Here is an 18,338-nt window from a genome sequence, read left to right on the forward strand (position 1 = left end):
TTCTGGAGCTCAGGTTGTGGGTGAGGCCTGACCCTGGCTGGGCACCTTGGGAACACCAGAGCAAGAGTGAGCCCAAAATGTTGGGAAGAGAGAGGAGGGACCAGAGAGAGAAACGGAAGAGGGAAACCCAAGGCTGGAGGAGCAGGCAGTCCATGCTGGAGCAGATGACCATACTGCAGCTCATGGAAGACCTGTGCTGGAGCAGCTGATGTTCCTGAAGGAACTGCAGCCTATGGAGTCCTTAAAATTGAGTAGGGTGGAACTGGGAAAGGAAGGAGCAGGAGAGAAATATCTATGCACCAACCACTCTCCCCTACTTGTACTGGCTGACAGAAGGTAGAGGACTCTGGGGCAGAGGAGTGAAGGTAAATTTGGGAAAGGGAGGTGTAATGGTGTGGCTTTAATGTTTGGTTTTGTTTCTTACAACACCAATCTATCCTAATTGGCAATAAATGTCAGCAATTATCCCCAAGTTCAGTCTGCATTTTCTCTGAAAATAACTGGTCAGTGATCTCCCTGCCTTACCTCAAGCCATGAGCTTCCTCATTGTATTTTCCTACCCCATCCTTCTGAATGAGGCAGAGTGAGCAGCTGGGTGAGTGCCTGGCCTGTAGCTAATTCACCCCATTTCATCTCTCAGGATCAGACAGGCACAAAACATTCTCAGGTTTTTTGGTGCATTTTTAGATGAGAGATATTTGGTGATTTTAAACTCCGTAATTGTGTGCAAGGGCACGTACACACAAGCAAGTCTACATTTACTACATGCTTTCTACAAGGGAATCCAAAATGTACTTCTTTAGAAAAAGAGTGAAAAACCCCAAACAAACCCAAACCTATTCAGCCTTAGGATGATAAAGCCTGATTTCTGTTAACAGTGGCACTGTTGTATGAAAATTCAGATATCACTATTAGTTTCTTTGAAATTTTAGACTTTTACTTTTAAAACAAAACCATTTACACAGTGATGGGTCAGATAGTGCAATAAATATGCTACCAAAATATAACATAGGGTGTCACTGTGGTTAAAGCTGCAAAACAATGCTTGGATTTTGACACAAAGGAAGAAATCTTAGGGAGAGAACAAGGGAAAAGCAAACCTATTGCTTGTTCTGTTAGCTGTTTCCCACCTTGAGGGGAAGACCTAGGTTCTTGTCACCTTAAGAACTACATCAATGCACACGAAAAAAGACAACACTGCATCAACTATGGTCATAACTTTCTAAAATCTTCTCAGCAGCATAGTTTCTTTATTAGAGCAGCTGAACTCACAAAGACATGGACATAAATAACTCCTCTTCAAGTTGGTTATGTTAGAATATGACAACTGGCAAGTCATCAGAAGTGAAATGATAGGTCTCCATTTCTATTTACATGTTTACAATACTTATGTGGACAAAAAAGCATTGAAAATAGGTGTAAGATATAACTCAAATGGCACAAATCTACAACTCTGACTTGGGATATTGCTTAGCTATCCCTTTAAATGCAGAAAAATGTATTTGTATTTCTCCTAAGTAATACTATGAATAAAAGCCTCAGGAGAATGTATTTGCCAGCACTTCTTGATTTCATTAGCACCTCTTTTTCCTACAGGAAAAGGCTGGCTTTTCCTTGAAAGATTTTTTTAAAATTTGCTTATTCAAGAGTAGTACTCTAACTTACTCTCAGTTTTTTTTTACTCTCAGTTTACTGTCAATAACAAACAGAAGTCAAGTATTACATGAGAACTAATTTTGCTGTTAAGTAATAGAAATACCTCTAAGACCTCACTCTAATGATTAAAAATATTTAAGAATATCGTTGCACTATATTTCAGATTAATTCCTTAGCAGTGGCAGCGTCCCTAACTTAATGGAAAGGTAACTGAAATGGAAAGGTCACTCAAATGTATATTAATTATATTTTATTTTAAAAATGCCCTGGTTAATTACAAGCCTCATAAGAAAGAAAAATTATAAAAACCTGCTTCCTCTGTTTTTTTTCTTTAACTACCTTGTCATACTGTTTTACTGCATACTGAAGTAATTGTCTTTTCCATGTGCTTTTTTATAAAGATCTTCCAGTTTTCTCTATGTGAACTTTTGCAAGGACAGAGAAGGAGAAGTGGGGATGTCATATGCAGATTGAATTCACTTTGTTACAAATCCTGAAACTCCTTATCCTTATAAATGGAGTTCTATGTTGGATCTATTTGAGAACTGAAAGGAGAGACATGCTGAAAGGCAAAATGGTTTGCTCAAATAGTGAATTAAATTCTTAAATTCAGCTTAATATTACATACACTTGTAGGTATTATAAAACACCTGGATCACTCAGTGACAAAACTGGAAATCTACTAAAACATTTTTATATTTCAAATTAAATTGTTATGGTGAAATATTCTTTAAACTCAGAAAATGGTCTTATACAATACTTAAACAAATACACAGTCCTGCAAATTAAAGCAATCATAAGATGAGTCACCCCCTGTAAGCACAATAGCAAAAAAATTTTTAAAAGGCAATCTATCAAACAATAATGAAAACCTCTCAGATGATCCAGTTTCATATGAGAAAAAGAATATTAGTGTCAATACAGACAATTACTGCATTGGCATTTTCTGTTTTTCAGATAAATCAAGACATTTTAAAGAAAATCAACATGGACAAAACAATGTCCACAGAAGTCTGAGTATGCAAATCCTTCTTTCCTTAACTGGTACTCTGCAAAGGCAGAGTGACTTGGCAAAATCAGAACATGTTATTTCAAAGAAACCATTAACTAATGGATTAGATTTCCTTGAATACCTACCAAAAGCTGTCCAGCAAAACAGATAAACAAAATGAAGGAAAGAAAGAGAAATGCAGCTCCAAATGAAATTCCAAGAATAGATGTTCTAGAAGAAAAGGAAAAAAGGTATTAGTTTCTTGGTTACACATTTGTAACTTGGCATTTCTTTGTCTATAATACTGATGATATGAAAAAGTACTATGTGCAAGCTGCAACTTCCAAACACCAATACCATGGAAAATCATTTCAAACCCTCACCCTAATGGCAGGCATTTCCCCATTTTGGCATTTCTGTATTGCCATTTTCTCAATTCAGGAATGCTTGAATTAAATTACCTCTGACTTGCAAAGTTATTAACATGAGAAGCTAATAACTTCCACATGTATAACAACAGAATACTTTAGGAGAAGCAATGCCTTGTTTTGCTTTAACTTAAGGAAGCCTGCATTAAAGATGATCCTTGCTGCTTTAGTTTTTTGTCATTGATTTTATAATAATAATAGAGCCTAACAGACATAAAAAATAAACTTGCTGGTGGTGTACATTCACCCCTAAAAGGCAGAAAACTGCATAGGTCAGTGATGTCCATTTTCAGTGTCTTGCAGCAGAGGCTGTGATGCTGATCACCCTTACTCAGTGCTACCATTCATCCTTTTCTTGTGTCTTATAAATAGGAAGGTCTAGCCAAAGCAGCATCCCTGGATACGCAGTAAACAGGGATTCAGTAACAATCTGTGTACTCCTTCATTCATTCCTTCATTCATTTGTTCTGCAAATGTGGAAATCCCTCTATAGTAATACCACAGCAGAGCATAATTGCTCCACCAGGCACCATGTAAGAGCTTCTCAGCACATCTGCCTAGGGAAAGATTCTTTCTTTGATAAGAAGAATAGAAGAAATGGGCCTCCACATCTTAAAAAATGGCTCAACACAAGAATAGCCTTATCAGTCAAGTTTGGAGTGCATCCTTTTAGCAGAAGAAATGAAGATGTTTGAGAAACTGGAGAGCAAAGGAAATAAAACATGGCATAAAGAGAGCTTATGCAAAGAGTACTTAATCTCCCCGGCAACAGGCAAGAACAAAAGGTCTTTGTAGCAGCTTCACATAATCAATGATGTTATTGAGGGAGTACAAGAATTACACAGCAAGGTGAACAGGACAAAGAGAAAAAGACTGAAGGTAATAAAAAGTGGTATCTTAGAATCCAGATTTGAGTGGTGAAAACAGAGCAAAACCCCTATAGTATTTTTGCTCCCCACACCCTGTTCTTTTCTGGGAACAGCAAGACTTCTGTTTCACTTAAGCTAAGACAAAACAGTTTCATGCTGCTCCTAGAAGGAAAGAAGTGGGCTGAAAATGCTATGAAGAGAAGCAAAATGCTAAATATTAAGTGTCACCATAAACAAGTCTCATTTGAGGCAATGACCATAGGAAAGCCATAATATGATTTCTTTTTTGTCACTGAAACATTACAAAACCAGTACAATTCTTTACTGTAAACTAACCTTATTTTTGTTATCTATAGTTAACAAATGCTTGCATTGACATGTTTGGGCAAAATATTTAGTCAGAGGAGCTCCCGAAATTGCCTAAGGCAGGTAAGTTTTTACCTGCCCCTTCTATGCTTCAAGGAATGGCCTCATTCTGCTCTCTGCTACAGTCCCCCACCAGTAACCCAAACAGGATAACCCTTGACCATCAGCTACAGAGAGACAGTTTAAAAGTGAGGCAACAATATGAGAACTTTTCAAGCTTCAGGTAGTTCCATGTCAAAATAATTTATGATCTTTGCTAAACGTGCATTTTTTCTGATTTCATTAGGAAATATCTGCTTTGGACAATTCATTTTTATCCGTGGTACGAGACTGGAAAAAAAAAATATTTATGTATATCTCAGTAACTATTTAACTGACAACCAGAAATTTATTGGTGAAGATAAAGATATTGAAAAATGCCAAAAAGAATGTGGTTTTTCCCTACAATTTTGTAACTTTTAGGAAAATATGTGACTTTTGGCACATGTCCTTTAATGCAGAGCATTTCCTTAGCTTATAGATAATTGTTAACCATGTTCTGAACAATAAGACTGCAAATTCTCTTGAGGTGATAAAATCACAATGAAGCCACTGCAGCTGACAATTATACAAGCCAATACTGAATTCAGACTTTTTTGATATCTAATAGTAGCTATTTATTTCTTAAAGGCACTTATACTTTCAGTAACCCATCAAAAGATTCAATATCTATAGAGACTGTATGGCAGTTTCAACGTTAAAACAGTATCAGTTCAGTTTTATAATTCCACTTGAATTGTTGGTGTTTGTTTGTTTTAATACAGCAGAAAAAGAGTTAGTATTAATGCTTTTCTTTCACTTAAACCATCTTGTATCTTCCGTGCCTGCTTTCAGACTTTCTGAATACTCCCTCTCCTATGAAGAAATTCAGTTGTGCCTGATCAAAAATGCAATGTGAAGGCCTCCTGACCATGACTGTTAGTTTGGCATGACTCAGGAAAAAAGGACACAGTTTTTTGAACATGATGGCCTCAGAGAGTAAAGACTTGGGAAGAACCTTAAATGTAGCCTAAATACAATCCCTTACTTGCATACTACAAGGAGTATCTCCTGTTCAATAGAAATATACTTTGATCAATTCACCAGTCTGTATTTCAAACAACCAATACTACCAATTCCATCCTGGTACAAATTCTGTTTGCTTAAATACAGTGTAGGGCTGCTGTGAATTAATAGGCATACTTCTCTCACCTGGTAAGCCAAGAATTCTAGAGAGCTACCACAGGCCTGTTCCAAGGAAATGTAATGATAAAGATTTTTCTTTCATTTAATGCCAATGAAGACCTACTCATCATATATTTCACCCCAAGATATTGTTTTCTTGATTAAATTTATAATTATCACTTTGTGTAAAGCTTATTATTAAAAAGCAGCACATCACTTTACTAACCCCAAGAAAATTAAGACATTAATAAATTTTTCCAGCCTTGAAAAAAATATCTGGTGATCTTGAAAATATTACTTAATACTTGCAACTTGCTGGATGTTATCCATCATCAAATATCTCCAAATCTACTTTCAAGTAGCAGACTGTGTGCCTGCACAGAAATCAATGATATTACACTACTGCAAAACCAGGTTAATGGAATTGTGAATCAATAAAACCCAGTGACAGATTTAGTTCATCTCCCTGTCTTCATTAGAACACCATTTAAAAATCCTGGAGAACTTTTGGACGAAAAAAAGGGTAGATAGAATTTTAGAAGGAAATAACATTTGCAGCATCAGAGTATGTTCAATTTAAGTTGCATTTGTGATGACTACATACATTGGTGGTTTTTCAGCTTTTGTTGTTGTTTTTAACTTGCAATGCTCCTAATTTTCTAGAAAATATGCAGGTGACTGTATAATACCTTGCCTTTCTGCGTTCCATTTTTGCATCCATTAAAATAATCCACAGACTACCTGAAGCTGAATACAATTAATGTTGGTAATACCTGATTTTACACTTTTGCTTTTACAATAAGCTTTTACATAAGACAACATTTTGGTAATGAAAATGACAAAGCATTTATAAGTGTCTTTTGCTCTGATGTTAGAAATATCAGAAATACCAGCAAGTTGGAGGATATTTTCCTTAGCTTAATACAGCTCCCTAGATTTCACTGATATTCTGATCAATTTTAATGAAATAAAGAATTAGTTTAAGCAACATAGTAAGGACAGAGCAAAATGAATGCCTGACCACATGTAAGAGAGATGATAAATCTAGATTAATTTTTATTACTAAAATAAAACCAAAAAAAAAAATCATACTGCCAGCTGGGAGCAGTTAGATCCACCTTTGGCTTTTGGGATGTGGCAACACATGAGTTTTCCTGAACTAATTATTTTACTTATCGAAATACAGTATGAGCTTGTAAAATAAAATTTACCATGTCTTAATTTCATATTTTTAATAATGCCCAAAGTCACACTCAAACATGTACAGGATACTGCTGAATTCTTGGAAGAGTGTCCCTTGCTTTGTGCCTCCATTTGAGAAATTTGCAGGGAAACTGCTTCTGTAACATCTGAATAGAAGTCCATAAAACTTTATACATGTTATAAATCTGCACTGTAGAAAGTCAGTTTATAATTTCCTAGCACTTCCTTCTGGCTTTGAACTAAAATGTGAGTAAATACTACAGAACAAGACCAATCACACAACTGTGGTTATAAATAATAATCTTGAAAGTACTCTACAGGAGAAAGGACTATGAGTTAAGAATTACTATATGACAGGGAATATGAAGTGTTTGCTTTAGAAACAATTGCTATAAAACAAAGCCAACTTTTCACTGTGTAAACAATCAGCCACAAAATTTATTTTTAAGAAGTCTAATAAAACATCCTATATTGGAACTTTGTTCCAGTATTCAGCCTTTCGACAAAAGTACAAATATAAATCATCTTAAAATGCATAAATTCTGATAAAAAGATTTATTCCAGAAATGGATTTTAATATTCCAAAATTAATTTTATAAATGTACCCATTATGGTTATTAATGCTCTGTTTTCATACTCTGTATAACAGTATTATCATAGTCATAAGTTAAATACAGTGATTTATCACAGTGCCAAGTCTGTAATCCATTTTGTCTCACTCTAATGTCCAACTGTCACACGTATTTTTAAATGCAATGAGAGAAACTAAAAGGAATGAAGAAATTTTACTAATGTTTGGCATAACACTATCAACAGTGTTTAAAATTAGAAAGAGGCCTAACTTTGAAAATTGGCTGAAATCCCCAGTCTTTTCTGTTCAATTTAGTTTCCATGGACTGACATATGCAAAATAACAATTCCAATTTTTTTTACTTATATTTCTTTTTTTTTACACTAATGAGCAAACATACATAGGAACAAGTATACATTAAATATCACTTACTTTGGCAATACAAGAATCTGTACAACAAAAATGCAGAAGAATATGAGACAGGCACAAGTCACATAGTACTTGAATGCAGGCAGAGTAGTTGCTCGATACTAAAAGAAAATAAAAGCAAATATTAAAAACACAATTGCCAAAGCAGATAAAATAGCACCCAACTGAATTATCAGCTTAAAGATGCACATATGTATGGGCAGTTCTTAGCAACAGTAAATTTCCTGTTCTTCAGTGACTTCACATCCACTCACACAGGGTTAGGGATTATCAGACATAGCATTAATACTTTTGCTTATTGAAGAACAGTCATATCAAATGGTTTTGCCTTGTTCCTCCACTGAATTCAATATCCCAAACTCAATATAAAAAGTTTAATTAAGAAAAAAATTCTCCCAAAAAAAAACCCCCAAACCCACCAATATAAAAAAGTTAAAACATAAGTTAAAATATTTTTAGGAATGACCAAGCATTCTTCAGATTCCAAAATTCTTTGTGAGTAAATCCTCAAACTTATTTTCATTTATTGATAAATACTGAATGGGCTGAAACAGTTACAAAAAATGCAATATTAATTTAGACAGGAAACTTCTGAGCACAAAAAGTAGCAAACTGTAAGATGTACTACAGAGCATACCTAGGAAGCACACTGATATTTACTGAACCTATATTACTACTTCAATTAAAATATTTTATATCTTTGTTAAAAGGCTTCATATGTCCACTACTAATGTTATGTTACTACTAAACACTTGATATTCTTAGGAGAGAGTCAATTTGATCTGTTTTGTCATGAGAAAAATCTATTTATCTCTAATTAGTCTGTCTAGAGACATGAGAATTAAGCAATGAAATATTTATCAGAGTTGCTCTGCTATTTGAGATAGATATATCTAGGTTGAAACCAATTAAGTACTCAAAGGGAAATGATCTAAGTAGCTATTAAAGTTACTTACTCTATACTATGTTGCTTTGGTTTTTTTTTTTCAAAAGATAAAAGTTCAAGATTTAATTACTAAGAAAAAAATACCAAAGATTATTTTCACAAAGTGCTGGAAATGCAAACTTCAGAAAATGGAAAGTGCATGAGCTGTGCCTTCCAACTGCAAACACACAGCTGTGTCTCTGTGCTTAATTCCAAGTTCTGCCTATGAAACCAGTGCACCAAACTTTACATGAATATGTAGAAACTCACTTTGGTAACACAACAGTTTTTTTTACTTTTGAATTGTATAAAAAATTAAAATCAATTCTTATCACTTATCTATCTGGATTACAAGCACAAATATATCCTTTGCTTGATGGGTACCTCTACAGCAAGTTCTGCTCTTCCACCTGTTGAGTATATTTGTAGTGGTCCTGTTCAACAATTTTGAACCTTGAGCTGCTATTAAAATATCACAGAATTCCAATCTACATTTAAATTTGTTTCAGTGTTTCACACTTCTCCAGGCATTTCCTAATGAAGGCAGCCAATTCACTCCTTAGGCTAAACAATTGTTTTGTTTTATTATTTTTCTGTACTTTCAGGTCCCATAGGGCCAGAAAAGCTTCTGTTTAAGTCAGAAGCAGACTCTTACTAAGTTTCTTAAAGCCAAGACTGGACTCGTGAGTCAATAAAAGGTGACAAAAAAAAAGATATTAAAAAGATGGATCCAAAAATAACAATTAGCTCTTTGCCATTCCACAGCATTCTACATCAAGATATTTGACTTCTACTGGGAGCATTGATTCAGCCAAATAACTTAGCTCCCAAATTTTCTCCCAAGTCATTGTCCAAACTACACATAATGACATATTTCTCTCAAGTTGTCTTTCAGAATTCATTGGTTAGTAAGAACCACATTAAAATCTCATGTGCTGTGACAGGCATGGCTTTGTTCCAATCAGTGAACCCCCAAACACCAAGGATGAGACCACACCAGGTCTTCTTTCTTAGGAAGTCTTCAAAACAGGCTCAAGGAGCCTTGAAACCTTTTCCACCCTAATGCACTGCCAAGCAACACATGCCTTTGTCAGATGGCCATAACAACTATTCTGCTGAGCTGTGAAAGAATCTGAAAATCTTTTTGGATGCTTTGAACTGAAAGATATCTACAAAAATAACAGAGTAGGTATTCAGCCACCACATGGGACACAGAGGATACTTGCTGGACAGCGTGAGCACAGCAGGGCAATACTTCCTCTAGCCCCTTCTCACCAAATTCACCAATTTACACAGCCACTTGTGGTCCCACCTACCTGTTACTTCCCCAAAGGAAAGCATAGCTGTTCAGCCATCAGCTGCCATCAGCTGCTCATGAGAAAGCAGAAAGAGGCAACTCCCCAGTCTTCCTGCTGAAGCTGTTAGTGAGTAGAAATACACTCAAGGTCCACAGGGCCATAAAACAATGAAAAGGCCTGACTTACTGAACTCATTGAAAATAACTTACTTCTTTTTCCAGAGTCTTATTATAGAAAAGAAGTGATATCCTTTGAATGTCTTCAGATTTAAGCCACTGCCTAGAAAAGAGAAGGAACATTATCACTGACATAAGAAGAAAGCAGTCCTGTCCTTTTCTAATACTGAAATGCAGCAAAATAAGAAAATAAGTTGGAATTAAGCAAGTTCACATATTGCAGTGTATATGGTGAATTTCACTGTCAGTAAAGTGGAAACTGAAAATCCCCTCTCCTTTTTGGCTTCTATTGCTAAAGTACACATGAAAAATGCTCAGATGAATAATTGTTTTTCTGTTGATCATACCAAAGGAGAATAGACTGAGAGATTTATATGATGGAACTCTAACAGTGATATTCCAGTCGTATCCAAAATACTGTAGTATATCCAGTGGACAGAGGAGGACCTGAGACAAAAACGGGCCTTGACAAGGCACCTTTAGGAAAGGCACTGCTACAAGATGCAGGAGTGGTGGGTAGGTAAGCTACATTTCACAAACTCCTATTGCAAACAAAAATGTAACAAAAATTATTAAAAGAGGTGGAGGGATTTTGTCTTTGAACTGTTTCTGTCTCTTGACCACAGCTCTGTACTATAGAGGTAAATTTCAATCTTCTTCCTGATTATAAAACCTTCTTCCCTGCTTTAACATGAGAAATAGCATAAATACTTGCATTGAAATGACAAACCTATTTTAAACTAAGTGAACCTTGATAAAAGCTTGACATAACTTTTACAAAATGAGATGTTCTAATATGAAAGTCTACATTTATTTTAACAGACACTTGAAAAGATATAGAATATTTAAATATCAAGAGGGTTTGGGTGCTTTTACCTCAAAGGCACAACACAAATTTGAAAACAAAAAATTAATTAAACAGAATAGTTCTATGGACATGCAGTACTTGAGCTTGAACAATAGTAGCAGGGACCGAGATTTTTTCCCAACATTTCCAGCAATAACTTTAAATTAGGCTCTAAACTAGTAGTGTAGCTAATGCCTCCTAAATAAAAGGAAATGTCTCAACTGACAGTCTATAATGCAAATAAGTAGCAGCAGTGAACCACAGTGGAACATAACCTAAATTAAAATCCTGGGGAACAGGAGTGGACAGAGTGGAGTGTAAGCTATTAGCTTTAATTTGTGAAATGGAAAATATTTGTTTCCTTGCCTGGGAGACCATCCCTGTTCCTGTGCAATCAGCTGCATTAAAAAAAAAAAAGGGTCTGTAAACATATTCAGTTCTCAGAATGCTTAATTCAAAAATATATTTCCCTTTTTCCTCTGCAGCGGTTCCCATCTATGTGATCACAGTTAGGATTCTGAGAAGAAAGAGAACTGAAAGGCTGGTGTACAAAAAGCATGATTTTGTTTAAGTTCAGCTGTAACATACTGGAGAAAACATTCAGTTTGCAGAATACTTTTGATAAACTGTGAAAATGAAATTGAAAGCATTTTCCATTTAGTTACAAAAATTAAACAAGAAGTAACCCTCTTCCCCAAACAGTTAACAAATTTCCTGTTTTTTCTAATGGTATCTGACAGGTGGATTGATTTAATTACCATCAGCACATTGCTAAAAAGTTCTCTCTGCAGATCTACTCCCAAGGGCCCAATTTGGTTACACACTTGATGGCATGTGAAGTCAGGAGTGCCATTTAGAGCACGTGCTGCCTCATACTCCACATCACAAGCTCACGTTTTCAGAGGCTTTTAGTTCTTCTTAAAAGCTCACAATAAAACCTGTACTGGTTTTACATAGCAGACACTGAGAGGTCAGAGGGAAACAGCACAACACAAATGGAAGTGGAGACTGAGTTCAGAAGAGGAAGCACAAAGTCACACACCTTTGGCACAGACACAAGGGCTAAAAAATTCTGCCTTCCACCTGACTCCCTGATGGGTCTGGAAATTGCCAAAGTGTTTGCAAGTACATGAGGACATGTCTCTTGAGAAACCAGGTACCAAAGTTTGGCTTAAATTCTTTTGCAATTCCAGGAAAAACACAGAGACATCTGAACTCTGTCTGTATCCACAGAGGTATGTGGTTTCATAGGGCTTGTACTGCTTGACAATGTACAGCAAGGAATTATACACAAAACATAGCAGCACTGTGACTTAAAGGAAAAAAGAGCAAAGAGAGTGTGTCCCTTTAACACAGCAACCTGCTCACCAAAGACCAACTGGCTTTACTTCCGCCCCCTCTACAGGTACATATTTTTTGCCCTCTGTAGGTGCATTTTTAGCTGGCAGATGGCCATCCCTCCATCTCATGTCCTCCAGGAGTTCCCTAAGCACCAAGGCTTGGGATGGCTTAGCTAAGGCTGCTCATGCCCAGCCTGTGCAGAACAGGCACTTGGAGCCAGGAGTGCTTTGTTAAAGATACAGGGAAATGAAACCCGTGGAGAAAGTGTGATGTTACACCCTAATGGCTAAGGCACAGAAGCTCTTTGTTCTTCACTCACTCTTGGAATGTTTTTAAATTTTCTTTATTCAGTCATAGACCTATTTGTCATACAATCCAAATGTTACACTTAAAACATTTAGAAATGCCGGTTTTCTCATAGACTTTCTTAAAATTTCTTCTTGATTCACAAAACCTTTTGTTTAGTTTCAACCAATTACTCACTCTAGCTAATAATGTTACTTTCATTTTACAGATGGAAAATTGAGGCCCAAAAATATGCACAATAATAAATAAAACAAAAATGTGATTGGTTTTGTGTCCTAAATGTAGGAAGTATTTTATTTACCTTTTTTTGTGCACTTAGACTTCACAGAGTTAAACTATTATTGAATTACTTTGACATTTGAGGAATCAGCACTTTTCATAACTTATCCCTGAGTATTAATGAATTGAGTTATAGCTTTTAAGAGATTCATTCAGCAAATCAATACAGAGCTAGGTAGAGAATTTAGTTTTGGAAGGTGACATTCAGACTTTCTATTATATAAGATCATTTCTTATCTTTCTGCAGTTTCCTATGTAATTCACAAGATGAAATGAAACTTTTTCAGAAACCTTTTTTCCCCCAAGTTTCTCTGAATTTTATGTGCTAATTAGATAAGACGGGGATTGTCTGAGATAAAACAACATACAATAGGGTCACACCAATATTTTAATGCCTTTATACAGATGCTTTACTTTTGACATCAAAATATCATTTTTGAAACCTTTTTATCAGAGCGAGTATACCTAAAGACACAAAAAGCCTGCCAAAATTTATATATCTGTTTTAGGCAAGTCTAGTACAATCAAAAGGCTTTGCTTAACACATTACCTACCCTATTTCACTGTGTTCTCTTTGTGACATATAAATATCAACACTCTTCAAATTGCTGAAAAAATTTTCCTAAATCCAAGTACCAAGTTCATCTTTTAGGACTAAAAGATGAAAAAAACCAAAGTGTGACATAGGAATATTTAATAATTAGATGTGATACTCAGCTGAGTAACAGAAGTGGGGGGGAAACATGTACTTCACCACAATTATTGTCCACACTTTTGAACGGCAATTCCCTTATTTCATCGGAGAAATATAAGAAGCTTGAACACTTATTTTGGACTGGAATTGATTTCTTTCCAGCCTTATCTATTCACCAGGAAAAAGAAAACTTCATACTGCCTCCAGCTCTTCTTAGGACATGGAAAAAAATACACGGCAGGTTGTTTCACCCAGCAAGTCCGACCATGCCATCAAGATTAACCTTCCCTAAGAAACCAAGGAACTAACTGAAAGACATTAAACTATGTTTTAGGGAAAGTTTCTAATCCTGAGGAATTGTTTCTGTGACAATTAGGAAGCATCAATTTTCACATCAGAATGATGTGAAAATCATTCTGACTGAGCCAATCATTTCTTGTGTCTTACTTCTCTGCCCCCAGGTAAGAAATCTGTAGTGTCACAGCCATGAGCATACAGACAAACACTTACAGAGCAAACTCCCAATGCCAGGAAGATCAAGACAAGTCAATACCTCAGTCACACCATGATTCACAGGCACTGTCTTATACAGCAGAAAATGTCACTTTACAGCCTATCTTCATAATGTGCAGGGCGTCCTACACCCGTATTAGTAACACCTTTACTGTTTTCAGACTGGGTGTGCATGTGGGAGCAAAAAAGATTAAACACTGTCCTCTGTTGCAGTTTTATATCAAAGTTGGAATGGACAAAGACAACAAAGGATAGAGGACAAAGCCATACTTTTGGGCATTGATTCCATCAATGGCTTGGATCATCCTCTCATTCAGTTCTTCCTCAAATCTTCTTTTCTGTGATTTTGTTCTGAAATGAAAAATGTGGGAAGTTACATCAAAAACAGCTATCATAAACTTGTGAGTTTATCATCATTTTTAAGCATTTATACTGCAATAGCAACTATAGGCATCAGGCAAAATGACCCTCTTAATTAGCTCTTAAGAAACCATCATAAGCCACAGTCTCACGCACAAACAAACACACTCTCACAAATCTAGAGTTTAGCTATTAGGGAGCACTTAAATACAAACACAAGAAAATATTTCATAAAAAGCCAAGAGAGCTCAAGAAATTCTGGTCAAAGGAAAGTCTTCCACAGTCTTATGAATTCATGAAAAAGAATGGGAATATGCTCAAATTCATAAAACATTCCTGTTTGTTGCAGGATTTTTTCCTAAAAAAAACTTGTCAGAATTGCATGATGAGCACAAAGTATTAGTGCACTGAGGTATAATAGGTATCCCCTAACAAAATCCTGCCAACTCTTCTTTTCTTGGAAGCACTTTACTCTTTCTAATAAGAAAATTGAGCACTGAATGAAATTAGTTTCAAACACACATGATATTACTCTATTTATGAGCTTTGTAACTCATCTGCAATAAAAAAAGCTTCTTTACTTTTGACTGGACTCAGCATGAACCCAACAGAGGATCACCACAATGGGTTTACCTTTGCTAACAGAAATTGCTGCAATCATCAATCCTTTTAGGAGTTGTGCTTTCCTTGAAAACGACATATCTCAAATATTGATGGTGACGTCTGTATTTGAAAACCTAAATTCACTGATAACTTAAAACCAGTGTTTTCTAAGAAGTCATTAGTCAGATCTGAAATTTGACTCTTTCCTCACCAAAATATTCTTAACCTACAAACTGAACCCAGTCGAACACAAATTTTCCTCAACATCAAGTTATTGGGTTATTTCTCTAAAATTGAAAGCCTGTTGTAAGTTTCAAATTAATACAGCAATTATATTAGTGAACCTACAGAAACTAAAAAATTACACAAGTGGTTTCATGCCTATTCAATGCTAGTAAATTTAGGTAATAAAGTGCTGAAAACTTGTTTCTCACAGAAATCAATCACAGAAACAACCAGGAAAAATGCATAGACAGATGAGGAGACATTGTCCAAGCACAGTTAATCCTCTTGGCAGGTCCTTTACAACATAAGACTATTGTGTAATGAATAAGAGCTAAGACTCACAGAAAGAGAAGCCTGCAGTCAAGTTCAAACCCTACATTTGCATATTCTAATAAAATATTGATTTTCAAAGTGCTTATGATCACTGCAGCTCTATCCTGTAAGAATGATTAACTAGCTTATCTAGAATCCTAGTTACATGTCTGCTTCACTATGGACATTAGACACCAGTAATGGAAGAAATTCCTTCCATGATATGGTATCAAGACATTTTTTGTACCTTCTGAACCTCTTCTGGAATAGTGTTTAGAAACACAAAAGCAAGAACACCTCAGAACTGAATTATTTCCAAATGTCACTGTCCAATGGTCTTTCATTGACTGATAGAAAGTCTTTGGACATACTATCCAAATATAAATGTGCAGTTTTAGAATTAAGACTCTTCTTATTAACATCATGCATGGTCAGTCAAAACTTGTTCACCTTCTGGAACTTACAATATTTTAGATAATTGCATAGTAACCAGAGACAATAACAATTCCAATTTTTAGGAGGTTCATTTAAATTACTTCACAGTATTGATGATATCACCATCTTGCCCTAGTCATCAATGTACCAAGCAGCACCAGGAAAACTTAAAGGTATTGTGATCTTGCAAACATTTTGTGTAGCACGAGCACTATACAAGATGACAAAATACCTTTTGAATATCTACTACTGCAAACATACTAAAGGCTTTGAAATAATAAACCACAATACAAATAAAAAGCAATTAAAAAATACACAAAATGTGTCTTTTAGTACATATTATTTGCTGTTGTAAGAAAAAATTTTGACAGCCCTTTCCATCTTCCCTTTTCTTACCCCTCTCTGGGCTTCATCCCAATTTTCCTGTGTATAATTTTCTTCTCACTGGTAGAGTATCTGGATTGTAATAGGTCACCAACATACCAACTCAGAATAAAACTATTTGTTATCAGGAAGTGAATTTGCAATACATCAGGAAGATGTCTGCCAAATCTGTTTCCATAGCCCTTCTTTATGCAAGATATCAGCACTTACATAAAAAACAGTCTATGTGAGCAATGGCCTTCAATATTTGAAAGCATACCAATGTCTATCTCCTTATATGGACTTTCTATGAATAAGTAATTTTTTAAGATTGACTTACCTTTCTCTGCAACGCTGAAAATGATATTGTCCCATGGGAACATCCTAAAGAACAAACAAACAAAAAGAACCCTATCAATTACACTGGGCTTTAAAAATATTAATTTGCTTTTAAAACAGTGTTGATAACAGGGTCAAGTAAGGAGAAAATTTTCCAGTGTAAATACTTTTAGCATTCAATTAAAACTGTCTAAAAGAAAAATCAAGCTAGAAGTGAAGATCGAGTGACCTGGAATAAAACTCATCTCTCAGCATAAACACAGGATAAACTAATACAACAGTCTGAATCCAAGAGTGTTTTGCTTTGCCACAAGGACTTCAATGTCACCACTCTCTGGATGTAGCCCAAACTCCTGCCAGCTTCAGCAAAAACGAATCTTAAGTGGTTTTGAAAAGAACAGATCTGAGTGGCCAAATACAGACAATGGCCATTATTTTTTAATTAATAGCAATGGCAGCCATCACAGCCACATTTTTTTGTGATTAATAGTGATGGCTGGGTACTTCCTGTAATGAACCTGTCAGAATCCTCATTCTGATGCATTATATTTATTAAACAAAACAATATATCTCACCAGTACAGGAGCAAAACTGAATGTTTTGTTCCTGTACGGGTGTGATATTTTGAAATATATATATTTCATATATTGTTGAAAACTATCAGAATTTGCTTTCATGCATTTTCTTTTAAGAAGTAGAAGATAACGCAATGTACAAGCTGTAGATTGTATCTTACTGACAGCAGCATAACAGTATTAGTAAAATTAAAAAGTAATTTTTAATTTTAGTGTAAAAGATGCAACATTGAAATACAGTACTCTAAAATTCAGGTCTTCAACCACAACTAATGTCTTGTAGGTGCACCTTCAAAAGATAGATGTTACAGTAAGTATGGATTTGGTTCCTGGGGTACTCTGAATAAAGTCCATGTAAAGTATCACAGGGATTATTCTAACTTCACAGCCTTTGCTCCATTCTCCAAATGGAGAATGTGGCTGAACAGCCAATAAATCTCTAGGAATTTCTCCGTATTAAAGGATTTCCTTCCTAAAGATGTTGCATTCTGGCTTTATGTTCAAAATATCTTTCCACAAGATGATGAGCAGCTGCTGCACATGCTGTGACTTGGTGGGGGGTCTGAGCTCAGAGGGTCAAATTTTGTACTTAAATAAGAGCGCCAGACTCCTTTGAATTCAGGGATGCACTTACACCCTAATCCAAAACTGGAAAAGCTTCCAGCAAATTCACTGTGTTTATGCCCTGTACAACTACATGTATCATCTTCTACCAGAAATAAGCAGGTATTTAGCAGTGAGCAGCTTTTTCTTTCAAATATTTCTATATTGTACAAAATTACATAAGTAGGCCCCTACTGTTGTGCTTATCTTGCCGTTTTCAGTGGTCATGCTGTCCCTGTGGTGCAGGTGTGCAAAGGGCTTGGCAGCTCCCCAGGACTCCAGGTACCGGGTCATGCGGACGGAAGCTCTCATTTTGGCTCCATCCAGAGTGTGCCGAGGCCGAATGTGGTGCTGAGGGCTTCGCTTCTCTCCCTGGTTGACAGAGGACAAGAGGTGATGTCAGCCTCTGTGCTCGCGACCTTTTGAAG

At 35.8% G+C, this 18,338-nt stretch overlaps 1 protein-coding gene across 2 annotated transcripts in view; it reads right to left on the reverse strand.

Annotated features, from left to right (window-relative positions):
- ADCY2 (adenylate cyclase 2) overlaps positions 1-18,338 on the reverse strand; it is a 206,407-nt gene that overhangs the window by 44,799 nt on the left and 143,270 nt on the right. For both annotated transcript variants that reach the window (XM_005484268.4, XM_074545999.1), the window contains 6 exons: positions 18,106-18,282; positions 16,734-16,777; positions 14,366-14,446; positions 10,149-10,218; positions 7,720-7,817; positions 2,794-2,878 (listed from right to left, as the gene is read on the reverse strand). In XM_005484268.4, coding sequence (XP_005484325.2) covers positions 2,794-2,878; positions 7,720-7,817; positions 10,149-10,218; positions 14,366-14,446; positions 16,734-16,777; positions 18,106-18,282 — 555 coding nt within the window. The remainder of the gene's footprint in view (positions 1-2,793; positions 2,879-7,719; positions 7,818-10,148; positions 10,219-14,365; positions 14,447-16,733; positions 16,778-18,105; positions 18,283-18,338) is intronic.

This window comes from Zonotrichia albicollis, chromosome 1 (assembly GCF_047830755.1).
Source record: "Zonotrichia albicollis isolate bZonAlb1 chromosome 1, bZonAlb1.hap1, whole genome shotgun sequence".
Classification (NCBI taxonomy): domain Eukaryota; kingdom Metazoa; phylum Chordata; class Aves; order Passeriformes; family Passerellidae; genus Zonotrichia; species Zonotrichia albicollis.